The sequence below is a fragment of the Sebastes umbrosus genome, chromosome 1 (assembly GCF_015220745.1).
Source record: "Sebastes umbrosus isolate fSebUmb1 chromosome 1, fSebUmb1.pri, whole genome shotgun sequence".
Taxonomy (NCBI): Eukaryota; Metazoa; Chordata; class Actinopteri; order Perciformes; family Sebastidae; genus Sebastes; species Sebastes umbrosus.
Window position 1 is genome coordinate 41,234,119 of NC_051269.1, and position 27,398 is coordinate 41,261,516.

A 27,398-nucleotide genomic window follows, 5' to 3' on the forward strand; every position below is an offset into this window, starting at 1 on the left:
CAAAACATGATAGACATGACCACTGACTATTTGGCAGAAGTTTTTATTTAAATGGATTTTTGTTGTTAGTTTTTTCTTCTTCCTGTTCCTGTACAGTATCTGGTCCTACCCCTTCTCCATAACTCCAACAATTAACTCCTATATATCATATATTCCTGTTTATTTCTATTCCCACCTTGGTAATGAAGTGATCTTCTTCCACGTTAGGTCAGATGGTCTTTATGATCTGTTGATAGAGTGTTCCAGCAGCAGTATCTCTCTTTCACACACCGCAGGTGAAGCAGTCTGTCACTGAAACACCTGTTTAATAACGCACGGGGAGAAGCTGCGCCTTTTGTAGTCCATCCTCACAACATTGTAGTTTCACCACAGCAGACTGACGTCACTAACATCCACCTCCGTCGCATCATAATGACGGAGTCTAGTGGAAGAGCAGTCTGATTCTCCTAACACCTCTGTTGTCTTTTCCTCCTTCTGAATGCTCCTTCTCATCTTTCCTTGACCTCATGACGTTTTCCACTGAGGTCAAGGAGAAGACGTTAGGACGTCATTATTTGACTATTCGAACGCAACATTCACATTCACAGACACAGAGGTCAGCTGACTTCCTGTAAACTGAGAGGAGGAGGGAAACTGACCATGTGACCCAGACTGATGAGAACAGAGGGAGGGAAAATGAAAGTGAAAGTAAAGTGCGCAGTTCAGTTAGTCCAGAATCCATTTTGAGAAAACGAGGCAGAGAGGTGAAGACTGAAGACTGAAGACTGTAGACTGAAGACTGAAGCAGGGTGAGTGTTAATACTACATTTTATTACTTTACTGTCAAAGTGTCTGAGTCAGTTTCCTCCCTGTGGATTGTAGAGGAGAGAAATGTTAGAATGATCTCAACAGTTTGATTCATCTGTGAACACAAAGTTATGACTGGCTGAATAATCCTCATTAAAGCTGCTGTAACCCAAGAAAACAAGAAAACAAGAAAACAAGAAAACAAGAAAACAAGAAAACAAGCAGAGATTAAAGAGAAGTGACCAGGTGGAGTGCTGGGTGGTTTTATTCTACTGTATACTGTGTGTGTGTGTGTGTAATAGAGAGGGTGTGTTACTTCCTCTTCTCTTGTACTAACTTGTTTCCTCTTCATGCTCATAGTCAGTGTTCCTGTTTGACCTCTCAGACTGACTTCAGATCAGAAGATGAGTGATTGTGTGGAGGAAGAGGAGGACGGAGCAGAGTCTCTAGTCTTTGGCTGTCTGTCTATGAAGAGGAACTGGTCTAAAGATACTCTTCTGACCTTCAGTAATGAACCTGGACCCTCAGAGTCAAAGTAAGAGAGCTGCTACTAACTCATTTATAGGACTCATTTTCACTTTCCTCTACCAATACTGTTTTCTGTTGATTTTATGTTTCTGTTTTAAAATTTCTACTAAAATGTATTTTCTAACTGAAGTTGAACACACTTTTCGTGACACAAAGAGAATTAATTTGTGCATTCTTCCTCTTCGTATCTGTGACAGCTGTCAGTCACCCAGAAAAGCTGTAATCTAAGAGGACTAATACAAACTTTAAACCACATTATTGACAGTAGCAGGAGTTTGTGTGTTTTTCAAGGATTCATGTGATCTGAATAAAATCATCTTGGTGTTTGCAGAGTTCAGTCCAGACGGAGAGCAGAGTCTCCAGCACCCAGCTGTCTGTCTATGAAGAGTGACGGGTCCATGTGGATTCCTATGAACTTCAGTAATGAACCTGGACCCTCAGAGTCAAAGTAAGAGACTGTTTTTACTGTGCGCTGACCTGGTGGATGATGATGCATTGAGGATGAAGACTAAATGTTCTGCTAAAAGATTTCTATTCCTGATGCAGAACTATTAGTGCAGATACTGTTTCAAACTAAGATGGATCTTAGTCTGGGTTTTATAGCCACAAAGTACTGCTTGTATTTCTGTAACAAAACACCTGAGAACCTCCATTTCACAATTTACACTTCATGAAAATATTCATATTTCTGCCCGAACGTTGAAGTCGCTGTAAAGATTTACAACTATTCAAAATCTGAAAGAATGTGCTTCAAATGTGTAATTCATTTCCTCACATTTGTCCTCAAAATACTGTGTTGGTTTGACTTCTCCTAAAATCAGCTGTTATGGCAGCTTCTTTGAAGTGGGGTTGTACGTATACTCCCGTGTTCTGGGTAGTCAAATTACTGCTTTTGTGAATGGAGTCTGGTGGCTTTGAAGAGAGTGATATAACGGCTTCAGTTCCCCGTCAGGAAGGGCTGTCTGACGGCGAGGTAAAGGGCTGTCTGACGGCGAGGTAAAGGGCTGTCTGACGGCGAGGTAAAGGGCTGTCTGACGGCGAGGTAAAGGGCTGTCTGATGGCGAGGTAAAGGGCTGTCTGACGGCGAGGTAAAGGGCTGACTGACGGCGAGGTAAAGGGCTGTCTGACGGCGAGGTAAAGGGCTGACTGACGGCGAGGTAAAGGGCTGTCTGACGGCGAGGTAAAGGGCTGACTGACGGCGAGGTAAAGGGCTGACTGACGGCGAGGTAAAGGGCTGTCTGACGGCGAGGTAAAGGGCTGACTGACGGCGAGGTAAAGGGCTGTCTGACGGCGAGGTAAAGCAGCTGTTGACGGGAGCAGCAGAAAAACGTATTTTAGCCACCTAAAAAAATAAATCAATTTAAGTGTACACTATATTTAGAATATTTTCTCCACTTTACCTCGCCATCAGACAGCCCTTTACCTCGCCATCAGACAGCCCTTTACATCGCCGTCAGACAGCCCTTTACCTCGCCGTCAGACAGCCCTTTACCTCGCCATCAGACAGCCCTTTCTGACGGAGAACTGAAGCCGTTATATCACTGTCTTCAAAGCCACCAGACTCCATTCACAAAAACAGTAATTTAACCTCTCAGAACAGGAGAGTAGCTGGTCTACCGCTGCATCCATCGGTTAGTTAGTTTGTGTTATTGTGTGACTTTCTGATCTGAACTAACGTGGCGTCCACAGCAGTACATCGCTTAGCTTCCTGCCGGTGCTCCTGTATGCTTCTCCTGATTGGGAGCACGCCGACCGCCATCTAAGTTACTGTATTAATACACCGACTATAAGGATGTGTATATACTGTATTAATACACTGACTATAAGGATGTATATATACTGTATTAATACACCGACTATAAGGATGTATATATACTGTATTAATACACCGACTATAAGGATGTATATATACTGTATTAATACACTGACTATAAGGATGTATATATACTGTATTAATACACCGACTATAAGGATGTATATATACTGTACATGTAGCAGTGTCATCATGTAGAAACCTACGTCAGGTCACGTGGGAGAAAGTTTTTAGACGGTCTTGAAGGGAAAACAGCATTTTGATGATAAAACATTTGTAGGTAGAGTTCAGATTTGAATACATAAGGAACACCACTGGGAAGATACAGAATGATATAAAAACTAAGTTTTGCCATGATTTTGTTGATTGTGTGTTTGTGTATTAAATTTCTACTAAAATGTATTTTCTAACTGAAGTTGAACACACTTTTCGTGACACAAAGAGAATTAATCTGTGCATTCTTCCTCTTCGTATCTGTGACAGCTGTCAGTCACCCAGAAAAGCTGTAATCTAAGAGGACTAATACAAACTTTAAACCACATTATTGACAGTAGCAGTAGTTTGTGTGTTTTTCAAGGATTCATGTGATCTGAATAAAATCATCTTGGTGTTTGCAGAGTTCAGTCCAGACCGAGAGCAGAGTCTCCAGTACCCAGCTGTCTGTCTATGAAGAGTGACGGGTCCATGTGGATTCCTATGAACTTCAGTACTGAACCTGGACCCTCAGAGTCAAAGTAAGAGACTGTTTTCACTGTGCACTGACCTGGTGGATGATGATGCATTGAGGATGAAGACTAAATGTTCTGCTAACAGATTTCTATTCCTGATGCAGAACTATTAGTGCAGATACTGTTTCAAACTAAGATGGATCTTAGTCTGGGTTTTATAGCCACAAAGTACTGCTTGTATTTCTGTAACAAAACCCCTGAGAACCTCCATTTCACAATTTACACTTCATGAAAATATTCATATTTCTGCCTGAACGTTGAAGTCGCTGTAAAGATTTACAACTATTCAAAATCTGAAAGAATGTGCTTCAAATGTGTAATTCCTTTCCTCATATTTGTCCTCATAATACTGTGTTGGTTTGACTTCTCCTAAAATCAGCTGTTATGACAGCTTCTTTGAAGTGGGGTTGTACGTATACTCCCGTGTTCTGGGAAGTAAAATTACTGTCCGTTGTTCCCCTTTAATACAAACTCATCATTTTCTGCAGCTACTTCACTGTAAATGTCCTCCATTAAAGAGAGATGATTATGTCCTTTACTGATTCACAGTCACTTTGGGCAGTTTAGTTTGAGTTAGTTAGGTTTAAACTGAGGTTAGAAGTGATCTAAATATTGAGGTAGACCAGCAGTCTAAGACACACATCATGTAACACGGGTGCTCTGGTGTTCCTTGTTAGAATAGAATAATATCAGTGTTTTAATAATGGCCGTTGTTCCCCTTTAATAAACAAACTGGAGGCAGATCACTAAATGTTTAATAAGACAGTCAGATAGGAAAAGCAGCTAATTCTTGTTTATTAAAGCAGGAGATTTAAAATAAAGGATCATTTTCATTACAGACTGAATGCTGAATTCAGTAATAACACTTTAACTCTTCTCTGTGACCATCTGAGCTTCAGTATCGGCCAAATCTCGATATTGTTCAACAACAATCAACAAATGATTTTAGTAATAAAGTAATGTCTCCACAGAGAGAAGAAGAGGAGTCCTGCTTCTGTGGAGGAGCTGATGTCCAGATCCAGAAAAAGACCTCGACTGCAGACAGCCAGTCAGACCAGCACTGTACAAAGTAAGACTGTAGATCGGTCTGCTGATGTCTTCATGTCTGAAAACAGGACTTGTTGTTTTAATAAACTGACTATTGTTGTGACAACCATTTAAGATCTTCTCCACCATACATATCTGCTCTGCATCACTTGTACTTTGTTCTCCTTTGAGAGAAAATCTGAACTGAAAGGACTAAATTTATATTTTTATAGTTTGTTTTTATGATAGCACTCCGTCTTTGCATCAACCAATCAGAATGCTGTTTGTTTTCCATCTGCATAGATGAAGATGGAGAACTATTAAACTCTGTGTAAAGCAACAACATCACTGTTCTATCACAGACAGACAGTCACACTGACGAAAGGGGAGATTTGTCCTTGCCTTTGTCGCATAACAGTACATGCTCATGCTTTAGTTGGGTCTCTAAATTATAGAGTACGGTCTAAACCTGCTCTATATGAAAAGCATCTTTAGATAACTTCTGTTATGATTTGATGCTATATAAAAATGAACTGAACTGAACTGAACTGAACTGAACTGAACTGAACAGGAGCCACAGACTTTGAACAACATTAGCGTTCCTGCTACAGTCTCCTTCTCTAACTTACAAACATCTTGTCCTGCAGAGCAACTTGTTGAAAAACTATTAAAAATAAATATAAACTTTTGACTTCAAGGGATGATGACTTTATAACCTTTACTTCTTTATATGTTGTTATATTGATTATTTTCATATTGGCATTGGAAATAATAAGTTTCTTTGTTTTGTCTAAAACTTTGTTTCTCTCTTTCAGCAGATAGAGGTCTGCAGGAGGTTGTAGATGAACATAAGATCAGTCTGAATAGAGGTCTGCAGGAGGTTGTAGATGAACATAAGATCAGTCTGAAGGAGAGATGTGAACGTGTGACTGAAGGAACTGAAGGAACTGATGAAACAGGAAGTGGAACCCTCCTCAACAGGATCTACACTGAGCTCTACATCACAGAGGGACAGAGTGAAGAGGTTAATACCCAACATGAGGTGAGGCAGCTTGAGACAGCTTCCAAGAAGAAGACCCTCCATGATGCTCCAATCAAGTGCCACGACATCTTTAAAGCCTTACCTGACCAACAGGGAGACATCAGAGTCGTTCTGACGAACGGCGTCGCTGGTGTTGGAAAAACCTTCTCAGTGCAGAAGTTCACTCTGGACTGGGCAGAGGGCTTGGAAAACCAAGATGTCAGTCTGGTGGTTCTGCTTTCGTTCAGGGAGCTGAACTTGATCAGAGATGAGCAGTACAGTCTTCTCATGCTGCTCCGTGTTTTCCATCCAACATTACAGAAGGTCACAGCAGAGAAGCTCGCTGACTGTAAAGTTCTGTTTATCTTTGACGGCCTGGATGAAAGCAGACTTTCACTGGATTTCCACAACAACGAGGTTGTGTCTGATGTCACCCAGAAGTCATCAGTCAACGTGCTGTTAACAAGCCTCATCCAGGGGAATCTGCTTCCCTCAGCTCTCGTCTGGATAACTTCCCGACCTGCAGCAGCCAATCAGATCCCTCCTGCATGTGTTGACAGGGTAACAGAAGTACGAGGCTTCACTGACGCCCAGAAGGAGGAGTACTTCAGGAGGAGAGTCAGTGATGAAGAGCTGTCCAGCAGAATCATCTCACACATCAAGACATCCAGGAGCCTCCACATCATGTGTCTAATCCCAGTCTTCTGCTGGATCACTGCTACAGTTCTGGACCACATGTTGACTACAGACCAGAGAGGAGAGCTGCCCAAGACCCTGACTGACCTGTTCTCACACTTCCTGTTGGTTCAGACAAAGAGGAAGAAGCAGAAGTATGGTGAGGGACATGAGACGAGTCCACAGGAGCTGACGGAGGCTGACAGGAAAGTTCTTCTGAAGCTGGGGAGGCTGGCGTTTGAACAGCTGGAGAAAGGAAACATCATGTTCTACCAAGAAGACCTGGAGCGGTGTGGTCTTGATGTCACAGAGGCCTCGGTGTACTCAGGAGTTTGTACAGAGATCTTCAAAAGAGAGTGTGTGATCTTCCAGAAAACAGTCTACTGCTTTGTTCACCTGAGCGTTCAGGAGTTTCTGGCTGCAGTCTACATGGTCCACTGTTATACAGCCAGGAACACAGAAGTACTGAAGGACTTCCTGGGTGAAGACTATGTTCATTCAACCCTGGATGACTTCCTGATGGGAGCCATGGACAAATCCCTTGAAAGTGAAAATGGCCACCTGGACCTGTTTGTTCGCTTCCTTCATGGCCTCTCTCTGGAGTCCAACCAGAGACTCTTAGGAGGTCTGCTGGGTCAGACAGACAACAGTCCAGAAATCATCCAGAGAATCATCAACAACCTGAAGAAGATGGACATGTTTCTTATCTCTCCTGACAGAAGCATCAACATCTTCCACTGTCTGACGGAGATGAACGACCACTCGGTACATCAGGAGATCCAAGAGTTCCTGAAGTCAGAGAACAGATCAGAGAAGAAACTCTCTGCGATCCACTGCTCTGCTCTGGCCTACATGCTGCAGATGTCAGAGGAGGTTCTGGATGAGTTGGACCTTAACAAGTACAAGACAACAAAGGAGGGACGACAGAGACTGATTCCAGCTGTGAGGAACTGCAGAAAAGCTGTGTAAGTCCAGATGTGATTAACTTTATAGATCAGTGTAGATTAGTAGTTTAGTTCTTCAAATATACACACTATAAAATTATTCCTATGTGTTCCACGTGTTTATTACATAAATAAGTCAGTTGTATTTTGTCACAGATGTTCTTGAGCTGTTTCAAATGTTGAGTTCAAAACTGTTTCAGTAGGTTTTGTTTCTAGCTGTCAAGTTAATGAACACTTGTTCTATTTATTTCTAATAATTGTTACATTTTACAGTTTTTTCTTATTTATCTTTGGGGTGATGGAGACGACATGTGAACCTGGTAAAACAAATTAAATAACTAAAGATCAGCTGTCTGGTGGAGCGCTGGGTCTAACCGGTGTAACGGCAGCAACAGAACGTTTGCTGATCCGGCGGGGAGTCGGGGCGGTCCTGGGATCAGAGCCCTGGTGCTGGGGTTTTTCTTTCAATAGGCTTTGCACCACATTACACCTTACCTTGTGTGTTATTCGGCTCATTTTGTTCGTTGTCTTCAAATCCAAACTGTTTCCATGCTGCCGCAGTTTTCGTTTTCTTTGAGACCAGCTCTGTCTCGTCTCGTCTCGTCTCGTCTCGTCTCGTCTCGTCTCGTCTCGTCTCGTCTCGTCTCGTCTCGTCACTCCAAAAAATACTTGAACTTTCTAGTAAACAAACCTCTTCTTGTTTACAAACCAACATAACATCATAATATTACGTTAATCACGTTGTCATATTGCTTATTAGTAATGCAATACAGGCTGGATTTAGCACTGTGACTCTGTTGGCACAGGTTGTTGATGTAGGATACTTTTTAATTTGCCAGAACGTGTCATAATGACAAATGTCGGTTCCGCAGGTTAGTATAAAATCAAACCAATTTAAGTTCGTACACCGGACCGGGCCGGACCGGAAAACCGAAAACCGACCCAACTCTAGCATTAGCCACCGTAAACTACTGGTCATACGAGACAAAGATCGTCGTTGTAAAACCCCTGAGTGTGTTGAATCGAGCAATGGTGCATTTTATTGCTAATGAAGTCAAGTTGTGTTCCATCATCTTGTTTTGAAGTCTTTCCTTTTATTCTGTTACTCACAGAAGGAAACTCTGGTGTTTCTCTCTCTTGTTGCTGTAGAGAAGAGTAGTAACAGGAAATACACAGCTTCCACCAATAACAGCGGTCTGATGAATATATAACAGCAGAATGGTAGAATTCAGGCTTTTTAATAGATCTTATACACACCAAAGATCAATGTTCTGTTTTTAATGCTGATACACTGATAACATCTTTCTGATGATATTATGTTGAAAATAATGCAACCTTATTGGTTCATTAATTGTGTTTGTGAGCTGAATACGTTTGATGCTCAGAAAAGAGTGTTAATGACAAAACGCCATGCAGTCATCAAATATATAATTATATGAATGTTTAATTATGTACAGGTCTAATATTATTACACCATTTGTTTAATTTCTCTACCGTTTGGCAGGAGTCACTAAATTTTGCCATTTATGGACGTGAACCTGACAGCAGCAGGTAGCTAGAGGTCAACTTTATCAACTGTATTATTATTACTTATTCACTGAGTTTTAAAAATGCTTTTCTAATCAAGAAGGCCTCATGCTAACTTTGTGGAGACAGACCTGGGATCAGATCACACTGACAGACTGGACATTAGGGAAGCCTCAATGTAACTACATTTTCTCTCTCTTCATCTGCAAGATTAAAGAAAAACAAAGATTAAAAGTCTGCAGGTTTGAGAGAGAGTGATGAGAATTATTGTTTCATGTCAAACAGTGAGATAAGATTAGCTAAACCACTGATGTGAGGAGCAAATGTTAATCAAAGAAGTATATATCAAACTGTTTAGTCATCAAATGCATGAAGTAAATATAAACTGTCCTCTTTCATAATAACATATTTTGTCATTTTTGTGTCATGACAGACTTCCTGAATGTGGACTCTCAGATGCTCACTGTGAAGTTGTGGCCTCAGCTCTGAATTCCAACCCCTCCCATCTGAGAGAGCTGGACCTGAGTATCAACGACCTGCAGGATTCGGGTGTGAAGCTGCTTTCTGCTGGACTTGAGAGTCCAAACTGTAGACTGGAGACTCTGAGGTCAGTTCACTGACTGTAGCTTATGTAGTTTGTACACACACTCTCTACGCACACAGGAGAGGCTTCAGTTGGTTGTAATCTCCTCACCTCACCGTTATATACCGCCAGATCCTACACACTGGACCTTTAAACACAGACCTTATTTCAGGCATCTAACTAAAAACCCATTCAAAAAACCCATTGACTTCCAGACGAGGAAACAGGAAGTGCTAAAATGCTAACTCATTTCTGGGTTTTAGGACTCATTCCTGTAGCGCTCTATTTGAACATGTCTAAAGGTGCAGCACTCTTCAACAAACACGTATTGTACCAATTTAAAGGCACATAAGTGATGATAATGAACGACACCATCTAATTAGAGTTTTCTATGGTTCTAAGTTATTCTCACGTTCTTTTTGACAGCAGATCTAACTGTGCTCTGTTTTCATGTCAGCATTGGCTTATTATTTGAAGCAAAAACCAAATAAATATTCTGCATCAGAAACATCTTTGCAGGTTCAAATCTTTTTCAAGTCCATCTCAATACAATACTCACATGTTCATATGTACATTCAAAGAGTTATTGATGTTGAGTGTTACGAGATGAGGACTAAATCTACAGTCTTGTTCTGTGTAAAATGACCTGTAAAGTTGATCTTAAACTAATCGGAGGCTTCAGCAGTCTGAGTTATATCTATAAGGGCTGGGTGACTTGTACAAAATCAAATATCACAATATTTTTGACCAAATACTTTGATATCGATGTTGCGACAATATTGTAGGGTTGACTATTGGTGGTTCCACAAAATATTTACACAATGAGGTTTTTGATAAATAATCATCAGTAATGTGGATATAATGAGAAAGTGTAAATGACAAATAATAGAACAGCTAGAACAGTCTGGTAAGTTCAGGGAATTACATCACTTTACTGTAATGTAGCCTTTAAAACCAGGAAAAGATGACACTGATGCCATATCACGATATGTATCGCAATTTTTATTTAACGATTTTGAAATAAATTTTTTAATGCCAGAATCAATATATTTGCTCCATCTGAGTCTATGAGGAGGTAGAAGGAAGTTACCGCTTTTATTGTCGTAGTCTGAGTAACGTGACGTCATATCTGTTCTGTATCCATTCCAACCAAAACAAACCGCCGCGAGCAGAAACGAGAAAGTATTAAACGTTGGCGGGTCAGCGTGGATACGACCTGCACCCTCACATGTTAAATACCAGCGTGGTAAACACTACACATCCAGTAAAGGATGGAAACACTTTGGGTTTCACACATTGACAGGAAAAGCGGAGCTAGACATCACGACTAAAGCTGCATGCTAACTCTGTCACGGACAGGAAACGTTATCGCATCGCGGTAATTTTGCGGTCGAGCCGGCCGTCGCTCTCGTCTCCGTGGTCAAATGGGCCGACGCTACGACTGTAGAACACCCATATACTGACATTTATGTTAAATGCATTCAAACGGCCCCGATGGAGCTGACCATGGATGGATAAAGAGAACAGAGCTGACGGGAGAGCTAGAGACCACCTTGGAGAAGTTAGAGGAAGTAGACACGTGGGTCTACATCCGGTTTTCAAAATAAGTTGTTAACAAAGGGAAGTGTATATATAAAATTCATATATGGAAATAAGATTGATTGATTATAGTCACCAGAAGTATAAAACATTACATGTCCCTTATAAATTAAAAAGAAAATACCACTAATCTGTGAAGGAAATGTCTTTATTCTTTGATTTTTGGGTTGCTGGAAAAAATGTAATAAATGATTCCTGATAATGACTGATATATTTGACTTCAGGACATCTGTGACTACATACATGCTGAAAATCAAACGTTTTTACTGGATTCATTTAGAAATTTTCCAAAGTAAAAGTCCCTAGAAGTGTATGATTCAACTTTTTCCCATGGTCTAGTGTTAAAAAAGTTAACAAAAATCACAATAAATCGCAAAATCATATCACAATACTTAAAAATCACGATACATATCAAATCAGGAGATAGTTGAATCGTCCCAGCTCTAGTAAACACCCACTCGATTTGTCTGAGTCAGACTGCTGAATTTTCATATTAGTTTCAGTTGAACTTCTGAAGTCATTTCTTACAGTGTAGTTGTGTTATGAAGGGATCACTTCACAGGAGGAATGATTACTGCCACCAATAACTCTTTTAATGTACATATGACATGTGGCTGTTGTTTATGGACACTCTTGAACAAATGTGGACCGTTCCTGTAAATGACATAAACCTGCTAAGCTACCAGATACAGTGAGAAGAAGACCATGTAATAAATGAAGTAATGAAGTCCAACAAGTCTGATTTAATATTGATCCTCTAATTCCAGATTTGACTGAGATCAGTAGCATGTTATTGATGTGTGTTGACATGAACAGGTGTATGAATGTTGTGGTGACATCTGGATGATGTCTGTAGAAGGCTGACATTATGATGATCCACAATAACACAATGACAAAGTCACTCTACTCATTTTAGGGAAAAGATCATTGATTAGGACATATTGATGTTGAGCTACACATTTAAAACCTGAACACATCTGATTGGATTATAAAGTGATTTGTATCTTCATCATTTATTCTTTATTCAGATTGAGTTGGTGCAGGTTGTCAGAGATCAGCTGTGCTTCTCTGGCCTCAGCTCTGAAGTCCAACCCCTCCCATCTGAGAGAGCTGGATCTGAGAGGAAACAATGACCTGAAGGATTCAGGAGTGAAGCAGCTGTGTGGTTTTCTGGAGAGTCCACACTGTAGACTGGAGAATCTGAGGTCAGACACCATTTTTTACTTCTGTTCTGATATTAATATGATGTGAAAGTCGTGGTGACACTAAACTGCAGACATAAGGCTGATATTATCCTGATCCACACTGAGTATCTTAATGCTAAAGTACATTTTCTTCTTCAGTGGTTTAGTCCATTGACTACACATTTAAAACCTTAATATATCACAACTCTTGACTTTCAACATGTTTCTTTTTTTCCAAGAAATGATAATAAAAAATACATAAGTATGAAGAATAAATTAATAATCTCTATTTCAGCTATCAGACAATAACAAATATATTCAGTATTTGTTTTTTCTAAGAAAAAAATATATGAATCTATATGATGCTTATACTGACTGAATAGTTTAAACTGAAGACACTTTGATTTTATGACTCCACTATTCCTAAAATATATATATTGTAGATGTCTTATCTTCTATATCTTTTGTTCACATTTCCACAAAATCGATCCTGACATATTTGATATCTTTAGAAACTTTGAGATCTTGAGTTGAATCTTGAATCAGTTTCTGTGGTTCTTATTTGTGTTTGGCTGCTCAACATGAGTTTGTATCGATGGATCCACTGGTGGAGCTGTCAGAGTTTAAGAGGTGAAGTCACTACGTCTTTATTGAAGTAGCAGCACGTTGTCATTAATATTAATGAGAGCTCTGTTTCACTTTTTGTATTTTACAGTTTTTAACCTGCATCCTGTTGGCTTCAGGTGTTTGGAGTTTACATTTTCTAAACTTCTACGTTCTAAAGCTTCTTCAGCTCTGAACACATTATTAAACATTGAATGATTTCAAACAGAAACGTTGTCTTCTAAACTTACATCATTTATTCTTTATTCAGATTGTGGAGCTGCAGTTTATCAGAGATCAGCTGTGCTTCTCTGGCCTCAGCTCTGAAGTCCAACCCCTCCCATCTGAGAGAGCTGGATCTGAGTAACAACAACCTAAAGGATTCAGACATGAAGCTGCTGTCTGATCTTGTGAAGAGTCCAAACTGTAGACTGGAGACTCTGAGGTCAGTAGAGGGTCGGAGTCGGTCCGTGCTGGTTTCAGCAGTATTGTTGTGATGTGTTTCCTCAGGTAAGCTGTGAGAGGAGAACGGTGACACACAGAGAGAGAGAACAGTCAGCCAATCAGATCAGCCAGAAGCTTGTTGTGATCATGTGTTAGAGTTGATGTGAAGAAGATGTTGTTGTGTTCATGTCTCCAGGAAATAAAGCTGGATTACAGCTGACAGCATCACATCATGTATAGAGACAGTGGTCCTCATCCATCAAACTGTCGTACCATCAAATCTGATCAGAAAGTCTCTGTTCTCTCATTGATCAGTTCATCTCTGTCACAGCTCTGAGATCAGTCTGACTGAAGCCTCAAATCACTGGCTCTTATTTCATAGAACCATGGTTACATTTAGTAACCGTGATGTGGTCTGCCCAAAGAGCTCTTAAAGGAGGGTAACAGGATGAGGGTGTGGAGGTTTAGTGTCTTTATTATCTCGTTCCAGTCACTAGGAGCAGCAGACTGGAATGAGTGACGACCAGAGGAGGTGAGGACTTTAGGAACGACCACACTGATGAATTTGCTAGAACATAAGTTGCGGTTACTGTTGGAGATATTGAGTAGTGAGCGGAGATATGGAGTTTGATTTTGCCAATGATAGTTTTATAAATGAACTGTGTGCTGCATCAGTGACTGACAGATGATGAAGGGAGTCTCTGTAAACACTGATTCATGACTTCTGTTCTCTTCTTCTCTCATCAGATGGTGTTCTCTGTCAGAGTGAGTGATCAGAAAGTGGATGTGTTGAGAGGATCAGCCGTGTCCTGATGATCCACAGAGGTTCACCACCTGGACCTGCATCTTATTTTTTCATTCATTTATTCTGAACCCAACATGCCTCTGCAGAATAGTTCAGTTTATGGCAACATAACTGTAGATTAACACATTTAAATAGATTTTTCTGCTTTGCTTTGTGTCGCAGCTCCACTCTGTGGAACGATGGAGTTTTGCTGTTTATTTCCACATATTTCTAAATAACAGTGGAAGTTAATAAAGTTACCCCATTAAAACCGACCCCTCAGGAAGAGCACCTAGCTTTGATGCCAATTTTCGTAGTGGCCAAACGGCGGAACTACAACTTCCGTGTCCGTCACGTGATGCCATCGGGCCCAAAAAGACTTTTTCCCACAGTCTTCCATTGGGAAAGAGACGTCTGTGACTCAGAGGATAGTTGTTTATTTTAGGTGAATCAACTTCCCTGTATGAACGCTCTAGACCTTATTTAAATCATTAAGTCCTAAAAGTTGTAAAATGCACTAATAGCTGAATCCGGAGTTATTTCCCTTCCTCTGTTCATGTGAATGAGACCCAGACCGAGGCTGAAGCAAGGGCTGGGAGGAGGAGTTAAAGGAACGAGGGCCGGGAGGAGGAGTTAAAGGAGCGAGGGCTGGGAGGAGGAGTTAAAGGAAACGCTACTGCGTCTGCTCTATGGGCCCAATGGATGAGGAAGATCATCTGGGTACTTTTTGGCAATTTTGGCTTCATGCTCAACTGAGCGACTCTCATAGGAATGAACGGGAGTCTCCAACGCTGTATCCAGTTCTCTTTATACATCCATGATTAAAACCAATACCAGCCATTTCTCATATTATCAAAGATAAATATTAGCTTGTAACAAACAGAAAGAATTAGATAAAACCTGAATTCAGTCGAGGCTTCATTTGAGTTTCTCAACTGACTACAAACAGATTACGTCTGGATTTTGATGGAAAGTCAGCACCTTCATATTTTATATAATGTTTGATATAAAATAAACAAACAGAACTGATTAACATGCGTACTCTAGACTTTATATTCACTAATCATGTACAAACAGGACAATTCCAGTTTTATGTGTGACTCTGATAGTTTTCACGTTACAAGACAGACACATAAAGTCGCTCGTGGAGCTTTTTCAAATATGAATCAATACTATGTTATGTTACTGTCTATTTCTTTCCTCAGATGTTCTCAGAATCATCTTGTAGTGCACGGTTTAGCTGTAAAATGAGAAAGTTTGTGAAAACGCCGCCATTGTGAAATCTGGTGAAAGAACACCAAGTTGTCTACATTTTGATTTGAATGTTTTTATGTTTGCTTTAAATATTTGCTTTTACTGCCAAGAGCTGCTAAACCGTTTTTCGTTGTTTTCAATGACAATGACAATAAAGTCTCTATTCTATCTCTATTCTATTGTAATTCCAGTTTTATGTGTGACTGCTAGTTTTCACGTTACATGACAGACACATAAAGTCCCCCGTGGAGCTTTTTCCCCTCAGAAATCCGTGTTGAAGCGGTCGTTATCACCACCGTTCAGGTTCTGTTGTTCCTGCTGGAGCTGCTTTCTGCCAGCAGATGTCACCGTTCCCTTTGTTTTACCCCAAAGGAGGTTCATCTGAATGGATGCAGTGAACACTGAACTGATGGTGTGAATGCTTTCTTTCTGACTGACTTGGTTTTGTAAAGGTTAAGTGTCATCATGATGTAGTTAAACTGGATTTAAAATGATGGAAACTGGATTTGAAATTGAACTCGGCACACAAGTTGTACAAACGTCCACTTAGACTCAAGTATGAACTGATTAGAGTTTGGTAGTCAAAGGTCAAAGGTCACTGTGACCTCACAAAACAAATTTTTTGGCCATAAATCAAGAATTCATCTGCTAATTATGACAATTTCACACAAATGTTTATTATGATAAGATGATGTAGTGATGTGTAGTTAATGATGACTGTGTAAGATGAAGAATATGAAATGTGATAATGAAAACAATGACCATCTTTATCTTAATTCTTAAACTTCTTCCAGAAACTGCTCATATGACCCCTAGGGCACTAATGGAGTTGATAAACCCCAATTTATGACCCATCCTGACCACGTGAAGTGTTTTTCTCTGAGTTACGGGTCAAAGGTTAAAGGCTGGGTTTCTCCCTGAAACTCAGAGAAGCGATGAAGACACCAGTCCTTCTTGATTTGCGACCGGCACCACATTCCTTTGTGGTCACAGACACACTCACCGCATGTCTGCTTCATTGCTCTCACCCACATTATGTGACTGTTTGATATCTTGTCCCTTCAATTGCTGTGTAACAAGCACACTTATACAGTATATCAACATGTATGCGCTTGTCTGAGTAATGTTTGCATACCTACATGTTTCAATAACAAGGTTTATCTGTGTCGTGTAATTTGTGTATCCATTTTAATTCAATTGATCAAGTTTTATTCAGTGGTTTATTTCCTGAGTGTTTGATGTCTATTTGTAGCAGATTAAGCCCAGATTACAAATATGGAAGAATTAATTATGTGAAACAAACTAACTAATATTAATCCTGCAAAAGAAGTTTAACCGAAAGAAGCAGTATAATTTGTTAGGTGAGGGGATAATGCTGTTTTGCCGCCAACTAAACGCCGCACCCCTTCCTCAAATGATAAGAAGAAGTCTTCTGCTCTTGGAGTTGTGTCCCTTTTGGTTCCCCCCTTCTCTCCCGCAAAACCAGGGAAGATGGGGAATGAGAAAGAACATGACCGGGGACACAGGCTGCTCGCCGCTCCAAGGTCCTGAGGCCCAGCACCTCACGCCAGGCTGAGATCGTCATCCAGCCTACCTGAATATGGCTAAAGAACCTGCCTTGCCAAACCATATCTTTTTCTACTCTGTCGCCTTGCCGCTATGCCCTGATGGCTAAGACAGCCCTACTGTATCCACGACGTGCTGGTGGTACCAGCAAGTGTGAAGAAAAGAGACTTTAAAGAAAGACTTTAAGTCAAGAACCTTTTGAACTGAGTGACCCCTCCAGCTACGAGAGGGGGGTCTGAAGAAATGGCACAGAGATGCTGCACCAGACAGAGAGAGACGGAGATGGAAAAATGCGTCGAGGTGACATGCCAGTCGACCATATCCGAGGACGCTCGAGGACGCCACTGAGAACCACTGAGGGAGAGAAACGACTCAATCCGGGTCGTAGAAATTGGATCCAAAAGATCAGAAATGGCGTGTTCCAGACAGATTCTGCCACCACTCTACTCCAAACAGCACAACCTCCTTCTACACCAGCCTACTCAGCGAGGGTGATGTATAGATGCATTTTCAGAAGAGAAAGAGTTTGATGACTAAAATTGATAATGTTAAATGCAAGAAGAATTAGGAAATGAATCCGTAAATTCTAAACCTGAAACAGACCACACCTAAATTTATAAGATGAAACTGCTTCTCAATCTTCCCTGGTGCTTCTTAAACTATCTGCTGTTGAATGGTATATTAATATCAAAATGAAATTTAGTTGATAGGCAAATGTCAAAATCTAATCGGAGGGATATTACTCACTGAATTGACCTGGTCACATTTAATTGTTTCTACTCGTGAATGTTCATCATTGTATTCCCTGTATTCCTTTAATTATCCTTTATTCATTTTATTCCTTTTTCCTTTTGTCTTCTCATTTATTCCATTATATTTAGTTAGTCAAATAAACACTTCATTTGATAAAGAACTTGGTTACTTGATTTTGTGTGTGTATATAAACAATTCACATCACTTTCCACTATGCCCAAGAACTCCGTAGCAACCCTGAGATTAGAGACTCAATTGATTAATATCAAATTGTGAATTTTCCCTGTTTTTATAAAACTGGGTGACGCCTGGGTAAGGTATGATATTAAAACTAATTGTTTGTGATATTTGAAGCTGAGTGTCACCACTCTCCTTCACCTTTTATGACAATTCATGGGTTTATTATTAATAATTTGGGGTTATTAATTATATATATATATATTGATATCAATTAATGATTGATTATTAATCTGCTCTATGCAATAACGGTACATAACGCTACAGATGACATTTTGGACAGACATGGATGTAAACTGCAACTTGACTGGTTGAGGGAGGCAGACAACAAGTTTATGTATTTAATCTGTGTTTAAGTATTTTGAGTTAACTACTATTAAAATAAGTTAGCTAACTTTGCGATTTTAACAAAGAAACGTAGCTAACGTTAGTGTTAATGGTCACTTTCATTTTGAGTTCATACAGTGAACTCATCATCGTAGTAAAGATGAGACTGCAGGTATTTTGTCATATTAGTATTCAACAACTGTCTTTGACTGAACCTCTTTAACATCTCACACAATAAATTAAAGTTGACCGTGTTCCTCAGCAGGGAGAGAAAACTGCATGTTCACCTGTTATAATAAGTGCAGGAGTATATTCTAGTATACGTTACAGTCCCAGTAGCTACAGTTTGTGCCTCTCATGTCTGACCTTTAAACTCAAGTCACAGAGCTAAGCAGACTGTTTTCTGATAAAGTCCTTCATCAGCAACACTTGGAGCTGTTTTAAAGACTCCACAAAGACTCTTCTGAACATCTGTTGCAAAATAAAAACACATTTTAATCACTTTACCAAGTTGTGATTGTATTTCTAAATCTAGGTTGCTGGAAACGGCACGTCCTTGCTCTCTTTTTTTGTAAAACACAAGCGAAATGTTCACACCTTTAGTATGATATCGGAAGAAATATCAATACCAACAAATGTAACTCATATGATAATAAATGTATATACAATGATAACTATTTTTGTGTGCATTGAAAAATATTTTTGTGGAGAGATTCATTTATATATAAATCACAAAATACATTCTGTGCGCTTTCATTACTATTGAGAGACTGATCTGACCTGGAGAGACCTTCGTCTGGTCAGCTAACATTACTGCCAAGCAGCTGTAATATAGAGTGATATTGTGCTTTTAGCTGACGTGTGTCTCCTCACTGTTTTGAGCGATGCTCGTTCATGTCTATGTAGAGCGAGCAAGCGCGAGCACGACGCTGATTTTCGTTGATTTAACGGCCACAGGTGTCGCTGTTAACAAGACATTCTGAAAGTTACAAATAGTCCCTTTAATGAAAAGAACAAAACAAAAAAATATCTATTTATGTAGCTATGTATGTATTTATCTGTGTATTTATTTAGCCTATTTATCTTCTACTGTTACCCCGATCCTGTGCTTAAATAATGATACAGTTTTATAGAAGGACAAACCTATCTTCTTGGCTTTTATTTTGACATGTTTGCTTTTTCTGGGTCACGTGAATGCCGTTCTTCGAAAAAAGACTATGCTTTGATTGATTTAATTGCAATAAACGGATCAAAATGATGCCGAAATAACGACAAAATGATGTCGATTTGTAAAAAGATCTAATTCATGCTTTGTCAAGTCTGTCCACAACACAACAAGCAAACAACCTTTAAAATGCTTGTTTTCTGAATGGAGTTCTGATCGATCAGTGCCAGACTGTGCAGCTGCTCCATTAACACTCCATCTAGGAATAAACACTGCAGCAACAACATCAGTGACGACATCAGGAATATCTCAACGCTGATAAACTTATACCTAAAATAAAAGCATATATTGTTACACACCACTTATATGATGAATGCTTTTGATACACATGCTTTAATAAAAAACTGAAAAACATGCTGACACCTTTTCACCTTGTATAAAATGTATAATATACTGACTAGTAAATGTTACTATTACTGAATGTTATTTGCTTCATTATAAGTTTCAATCAAACATTAAGATATAAGTGGAAAAAAAACTGTTCACAAAACATGATAGACATGACCACTGACTATTTGGCAGAAGTTTTATTTAAATGGATTTTTGTTGTTTGTTTTTTCTTCTTCATGTTTGTTTCTTTTTATTTTTCTGTAGCTGCTTGCCAATGTTGTATTGATTAATACATGGACATTTGTGATTGTATTCTTTTACTCTATTGGTGATCTATTAATGTGTAACCCCACCCTATACAATTATGCTTAAATACCAATAAAAAAAAATAAAAAACAACAGGTGTATTGTGGGTCTCAGAGGGTTAATTCAGCCTGTTCAAGCCAAGACAGATTCTTATGGACACATCATGTTAAATGTGAAAACACACATTGGAGCTATAGCCCCATAATTTATTATATCTTTAACTGTGCAATACTGATTTAACAGTGCAATAATTTAGTGCAGTAATTCAATAATCTGGTTTACTCCAGCATTAACACTGCATTTATTTATACAGAACATTCAAACTAATATTCTTATTTTACACTATTCTTGCATTCTTATGAATGCATTTATATTATTTGCATGGATCCTATTTTTCAGCATTATTATTTGCACTGTTGTTATATATGTTTCTTATTTATATTTTCTCTATTTTTATATATTTATAATCAAGAATATTTCTGATTCTGATATGTATTTCCTTGCAGGAGAGAGGGAAGTTGGTCCCAAAGTGTCTGCTGTATTTCTCCCCTCCACCTTACAGAAGGAGCTTCATTGAGCTGTGAGTTCACTCCACCACAGAGTGGGAGGGTGGAGGGGCGGGTTGAACTGAGCCAAGAGCTGTTTGAATCCTTTTAATGTTGAGGAAAGGAGCTTCAATGCTTCCTTTATTATCTCCTTTAGCAGAGGATACACTGGAGCATCCTTTACCAAAGGAAACGAGAGAATAACATCCCACAATTCCTTGCGGCCGCAGCATTTAAAGCGACGCACCGTTCGGCCGTTCATGAAAACAAACTATATGCTCATCATGCATATTATTATCATACGCTCATACACTAATTGGGATTCATGTTTAATATGAGTGGACAGGGACAACCATTTCGTTTCACTTTATTTTTAATTAATTATTTATTTCGAACATGTAACAAATACCTCAGTAAAAAACATGGCTCCTCCATGGATGTTTATTACCGACCAACACGCCCCCTTATTGGATATCAGTTATTGATTGGACGCTGCTGCCAATCAGACTGATCTGATACATCAACATCACTGAGTTTCACACTGGAGTGAAGACAGATCACAGATTAAACGTTTTATATTTTAGTTGTCTTCTGATTCACCATCTAGTTATAATCTGTGTTAACTGTAGGTGTGAACAACAGACGGACCATGTTGATGATGAAGTGTTCCAGCAGCAGAAGGACCTGCAGTATCTCTGCTTCACACACTGCGGGTGAAGGAGTCTGACACTGAAAGAGCTTTATAACACCTGACAACAAACGGACCTCAAACAACTTTCTTCATTTATTAGAAAGAGTTTTCTTTTGATGATTTGTTATTTCACTCATTAACTTTTATTAAGGATCCAGTTAAAATCAGAGAGAGAAAAGGAGGGTCTGTCTTTTACACCTTTTACATCATTTATCCTCATTTCCATTCAGACACATGAGGCAGATAAATCCTGAGCGTCGGGTTTGATATGAGTTACATCATTTACATTTTCCCTGAAACATTCAGCCTAATACATAACTTCTACTGTCAGAATATCAATAACTACAGACACTAATAATGAATAAATAATATAAAGATATTGTGCCGGTAGAGATGGTTCCTGGTCCTCTAAGCAGGACTCAGTCCACAGTAGAGATGGTTCCTGGTCCTCTAAGCAGGACTCAGTCCACAGTAGAGATGGTTCCTGGTCCTCTAAGCAGGACTCAGTCCACAGTAGAGATGGTTCCTGGTCCTCTAAGCAGGACTCAGTCCACAGTAGAGATGGTTCCTGGTCCTCTAAGCAGGACTCAGTCCACAGTAGAGATGGTTCCTGGTCCTCTAAGCAGGACTCAGTCCACAGTAGAAATACAGACTGCAGCTGTTATTCATGTGCAGGTGTTTGTTAAACAGGTAACAGGCTACAGAGAGGAAACACTGCTGCTCTGATAACTCTGTTTCTTTATTAGTATTAGATCAATTCAGACATAAACAGCTGTTAAAGCCGACCGACAGCTGATCCAGATGTGATCAGCTGCTGCTGTCATCAGAAACAGACCAGAGGAAACAACGTCTCATGTCTCTTCCTCTCTCCTCAGCTCACATCTCCCGTGGGCGGGACTAGGACGCGAGGAGAGGAGTCGAGGAGAGGAGTCAAGCCGTATAAAATAATAAATGGGAAAGACCCTATGAAAATAAAGTAACTGCGCAGTTCAGTTAGTCCAGAATCCATTTTGGGAAACGAGGCAGAGAGGTGAAGACTGAAGACTGTAGACTGAAGCAGAGTGAGTGTTAATCCAACATTTTATTACTTTACTGTCAAAGTGTCTGAGTCAGTTTCCTCCCTGTGGACTGTAGAGGAGAGAAATGTTAGAATGATCTCAACAGTTTGATTCTTCTGTGAACACAAAGTCATGACTGGATGAATAATCCTCATTAAAGCTGCTGTAACCCAAGAAAACAAGAAAACAAGAAAACAAGAAAACAAGAAAACAAGAATACAAGAATACAAGAAAACAAGAAAACAAGAAAACAAGAAAACAAGAAAACAAGCAGAGACGCGCGTGCGTGTGTGTGAGTGTGTGTGCGTGTGTGTGTGCGTGTGTGTGAGATAGAGAGGGTGTGTGTTACTTCCTGGTCTCTCAGCCTGTGACTTGTACTAACTTGTTTCCTCTTCATGCTCACAGTCAGTGTTCCTGTCTTATCTCTCAGACTGACTTCAGATCAGAAGATGAGTGATTGTGTGGAGGAAGAGGAGGACAGACTAAAGTCTCTAGTCTCTGTCTGTCTGTCTATGAAGAGTGATCAGTCTGAAGATGATCTTCTGACTCTTCAGTAATGAACCTGGACCCTCAGAGTCAAAGTAAGAGAGCTGCTACTAACTCATTTATAGGACTCATTTTCACTTTCCTCTACCAATACTGTTTTCTGTTGATTTTGTGTTTCTGTTTTAAAAGTTCTACTAAAATGTATTTACTAACTGAAGTTGAACACACTTTTCGTGACACAAAGAGAATTAATCTGTGCATTCTTCCTCTTCGTATCTGTGACAGCTGTCAGTCACCCAGAAAAGCTGTAATCTAAGAGGACTAATACAAACTTTAAACCACATTATTGACAGTAGCAGTAGTTTGTGTGTTTTTCAAGGATTCATGTGATCTGAATAAAATCATCTTGGTGTTTTCAGAGTTCAGTCCAGACCGAGAGCAGAGTCTCCAGTACCCAGCTGTCTGTCTATGAAGAGTGACCGGTCCATGGATGGTGGTCTGAACTTCAGTGATGAACCTGGACCCTCAGACACAAAGTAAGAGACTGTTTTTACTGTGCACTGACCTGGTGGATGATGATGCATTGAGGATGAAGACTAAATGTTCTGCTAAAAGATTTCTATTCCTGATGCAGATCTATTAGTGCAGATACTGTTTCAAACTAAGATGGATCTTAGTCTGGGTTTTATAGCCACAAAGTACTGCTTGTATTTCTGTAACAAAACACCTGAGAACCTCCATTTCACAATTTACACTTCATGAAAATATTCATGTTTCTGCCCGAACGTTGAAGTCGCTGCTATATTCCAATTTCTACACAAATGTTTTTGCTGACTAACATTTAACCGACTTCATCAAATAAACTCTTCCTCTTAGTATCTGTGACAGCTGTCAGTCACCTAGAGAAGATGTAATCTAATCTAAGAAAACAGCTACAAGCTTTTAAACCTCCTTATTGACGACAGTAGCAGTATATTGTGTGTTTAGAGCGACCTTAATGACCTAAAAAGAGATTCATGTGATCTGAATAAAATCATCTTGGTGTTTGCAGAGTTCAGTCCAGACCGAGAGCAGAGTCTCCAACGCCCAGCTGTCTGTCTATGAAGAGTGACCAGTCCATATATGAACCTCTACACTTCAGTAATGAACCTGGACCCTCAGAGTCAAAGTAAGAGACTGTTTTTACTGTGCACTGACCTGGTGGATGATGATGCATTGAGGATGAAGACTAAATGTTCTGCTAACAGATTTCTACTCCTGATGCAGATCTATTAGTGCAGATACTGTTTCAAACTAAGATGGATCTTAGTCTGGGTTTTATAGCCACAAAGTACTGCTTGTATTTCTGTAACAAAACACCTGAGAACCTCCATTTCACAATTTACACTTCATGAAAATATTCATATTTCTGCCTGAACGTTGAAGTCGCTGTAAAGATTTACAACTATTCAAAATCTGAAAGAATGTGCTTCAAATGTGTAATTCATTTCCTCATATTTGTCCTCAACATACTGTGTTGGTTTGACTTCTCCTAAAATCAGCTGTTCTGACAGCTTCTTTGAAGTGGGGTTGTACGTATACTCCCGTGTTCTGGGAAGTAAAAGTACTGTCCATTGTTCCCCTTTAATACAAACTCATCATTTTCTGCAGCTACTTCACTGTAAATGTCCTCCATTAAAGAGAGATGATTATGTCCTTTACTGATTCACAGTCACTTTGGGCAGTTTAGTTTGAGTTAGTTCGGTTTAAACTGAGGTTAGAAGTGATCTAAATATTGAGGTAGACCAGCAGTCTAAGACACACATCATGTAACACGGGTGCTCTGGTGTTCCTTGTTAGAATAGAATAATATCAGTGTTTTAATAATGGCCGTTGTTCCCCTTTAATAAACAAACTTGAGGCAGATCACTAAATGCTTAATAAGACAGTCAGATAGGAAAAGCAGCTAATTCTTGTTTATTAAAGCAGGAGATTTAAAATAAAGGATCATTTTCATTACAGACTGAATGCTGAATTCAGTAACAACACTTTAACTCTTCTCTGTGACCATCTGAGCTTCAGTATCGGCCAAATCTTGATATTCTTCAACAACAATCAACAAATGATTTTAGTGATAAAGTAATGTCTCCACAGAGAGAAGAAGAGGAGTGATGCTTCTGTGGAGGAGCTGATGTCCAGATCCAGAACAAGACCTGGACCTCAGACAGCCAGTCAGACCAGCACTGTACAAAGTAAGACTGTAGATCGGTCTGCTGATGTCTTCATGTCTGAAAACAGGACTTGTTGTTTTAATACTGACTATTGTTGCGACAACCATTTAAGATCTTCTCCACCACACATATCTGCTCTGCATCACTTGTACTTTGTTCTCCTTTGAGAGAAAATCTGAACTGAAAGGACTAAATTTATATTTTTATAGTTTGTTTTTATGATAGCACTCCGTCTTTGCATTAACCAATCAGAATGCTGTTTGTTTTTCCATCTGCATAGATGAAGATGGAGAACTATTAAACTCTGTGTAAAGCAACAACATCACTGTTCTATCACAGACAGACAGTCACACTGACGAAAGGGGAGATATTTTCTTGCCTTTGTCGCATAACAATACATGCTCATGTTTTAGTTGGGTCTCTAAATTATAGAGTACGGTCTAGACCTGCTCTATATGAAAAGCATCTTTAGATAACTTCTGTTATGATTTGACGCTGTATAAAAATGAACTGAACTGAACTGAACTGAACAGGAGCCACAGACTTTGAACAACATTAGCGTTCCTGCTACAGTCTCCTTCTCTAACTTATAAACATCTTGTCCTGCAGAGCAACTTGTTGAAAAACTATTGAAAATGAATGTAAAAATCACTTTGACGTTAGTTTTGACTTCAAGAAGGGATGATAACTTTATAACCTTTACTTCTTTATATGATGTTATATTGATTATTTTCATATTGGCATTGGAAATAATAAGTTTCTGTGTTTTGTCTTAAACTTTGTCTCTCTCTTTCAGCAGATAGAGGTCTGCAGGAGGCTGTAGATGAACATAAGATCAGTCTGAATAGAGGTCTGCAGGAGGTTGTAGATGAACATAAGATCAGTCTGAATAGAGGTCTGCAGGAGGTTGTAGATGAACATAAGATCAGTCTGAGGAGGAGATGTGAATGTGTGACTGAAGGAACTGATGAAACAGGAAGTGGAACCCTCCTCAACAGGATCTACACTGAGCTCTACATCACAGAGGGACAGAGTGAAGAGGTTAATACCCAACATGAGGTGAGGCAGCTTGAGACAACTTCCAAGAAGAGGACCCTCCATGACGCTCCAATCAAGTGCCACGACATCTTTAAAGCCTTACCTGACCAACAGAGACACATCAGAGTCGTTCTGACGAACGGAGTCGCTGGCGTTGGAAAAACCTTCTCAGTGCAGAAGTTCACTCTGGACTGGGCAGAGGGCTTGGAAAACCAAGATGTCAGTCTGGTGGTTCTGCTTTCGTTCAGGGAGCTGAACTTGATCAGAGATGAGCAGTACAGTCTTCTCATGCTGCTCCGTGTTTTCCATCCAACATTACAGAAGGTCACAGCAGAGAAGCTCGCTGACTGTAAAGTTCTGTTTATCTCTGACGGCCTGGATGAAAGCAGACTTTCACTGGATTTCAAGAACAACGAGGTTGTGTCTGATGTCACCCAGAAGTCATCAGTCAACGTGCTGTTAACAAACCTCATCCAGGGGAATCTGCTTCCCTCAGCTCTCGTCTGGATAACTTCCCGACCTGCAGCAGCCAATCAGATCCCTCCTGCATGTGTTGACAGGGTAACAGAAGTACGAGGCTTCACTGACGCCCAGAAGGATGAGTACTTCAGGAGGAGAGTCAGTGATGAAGAGCTGTCCAGCAGAATCATCTCACACATCAAGACATCCAGGAGCCTCCACATCATGTGTCTAATCCCAGTCTTCTGCTGGATCACTGCTACAGTTCTGGACCACATGTTGACTACAGACCAGAGAGGAGAGCTGCCCAAGACCCTGACTGACCTGTACTCACACTTCCTGGTGGTTCAGACAAAGAGGAAGAAGCAGAAGTATGGTGAGGGACATGAGACGAGTCCACAGGAGCTGACGGAGGCTGACAGGGAAGTTCTTCTGAAGCTGGGGAGGCTGGCGTTTGAACATCTGGAGAAAGGAAACATCATGTTCTACCAAGAAGACCTGGAGCGGTGTGGTCTTGATGTCACAGAGGCCTCGGTGTACTCAGGAGTTTGTACAGAGATCTTCAAAAGAGAGAGTGTGATCTTCCAGAAAACAGTCTACTGCTTTGTTCACCTGAGCGTTCAGGAGTTTCTGGCTGCAGTCTACATGATCCACTGTTACACAAACAG

At 39.9% G+C, this 27,398-nt stretch overlaps 1 protein-coding gene and 1 long non-coding RNA gene across 2 annotated transcripts in view; one reads left to right on the top strand and one right to left on the bottom strand.

Annotated features, from left to right (window-relative positions):
- The first annotated feature begins 660 nt into the window (after positions 1 to 660).
- LOC119496304 (NLR family CARD domain-containing protein 3-like) overlaps positions 661 to 27,398 on the top strand; it is a 37,863-nt gene continuing 11,125 nt past the window's right edge. The window contains exons 1-9 of the mRNA XM_037783497.1: positions 661 to 788; positions 1,147 to 1,321; positions 1,646 to 1,762; positions 3,745 to 3,861; positions 4,827 to 4,924; positions 5,697 to 7,542; positions 9,482 to 9,655; positions 12,259 to 12,435; positions 13,289 to 13,462. Of these exons, the coding sequence (XP_037639425.1) occupies positions 1,191 to 1,321; positions 1,646 to 1,762; positions 3,745 to 3,861; positions 4,827 to 4,924; positions 5,697 to 7,542; positions 9,482 to 9,655; positions 12,259 to 12,435; positions 13,289 to 13,462 (2,834 nt within the window). The 5' untranslated portion in view covers positions 661 to 788; positions 1,147 to 1,190. The remainder of the gene's footprint in view (positions 789 to 1,146; positions 1,322 to 1,645; positions 1,763 to 3,744; positions 3,862 to 4,826; positions 4,925 to 5,696; positions 7,543 to 9,481; positions 9,656 to 12,258; positions 12,436 to 13,288; positions 13,463 to 27,398) is intronic.
- LOC119496540 lies at positions 5,228 to 26,041 on the bottom strand. The gene is made up of 3 exons (XR_005208739.1): positions 25,886 to 26,041; positions 21,192 to 21,197; positions 5,228 to 5,565 (listed from the first exon to the last, which is right to left on the bottom strand). It is a non-coding gene; the product is annotated as an uncharacterized LOC119496540 (long non-coding RNA).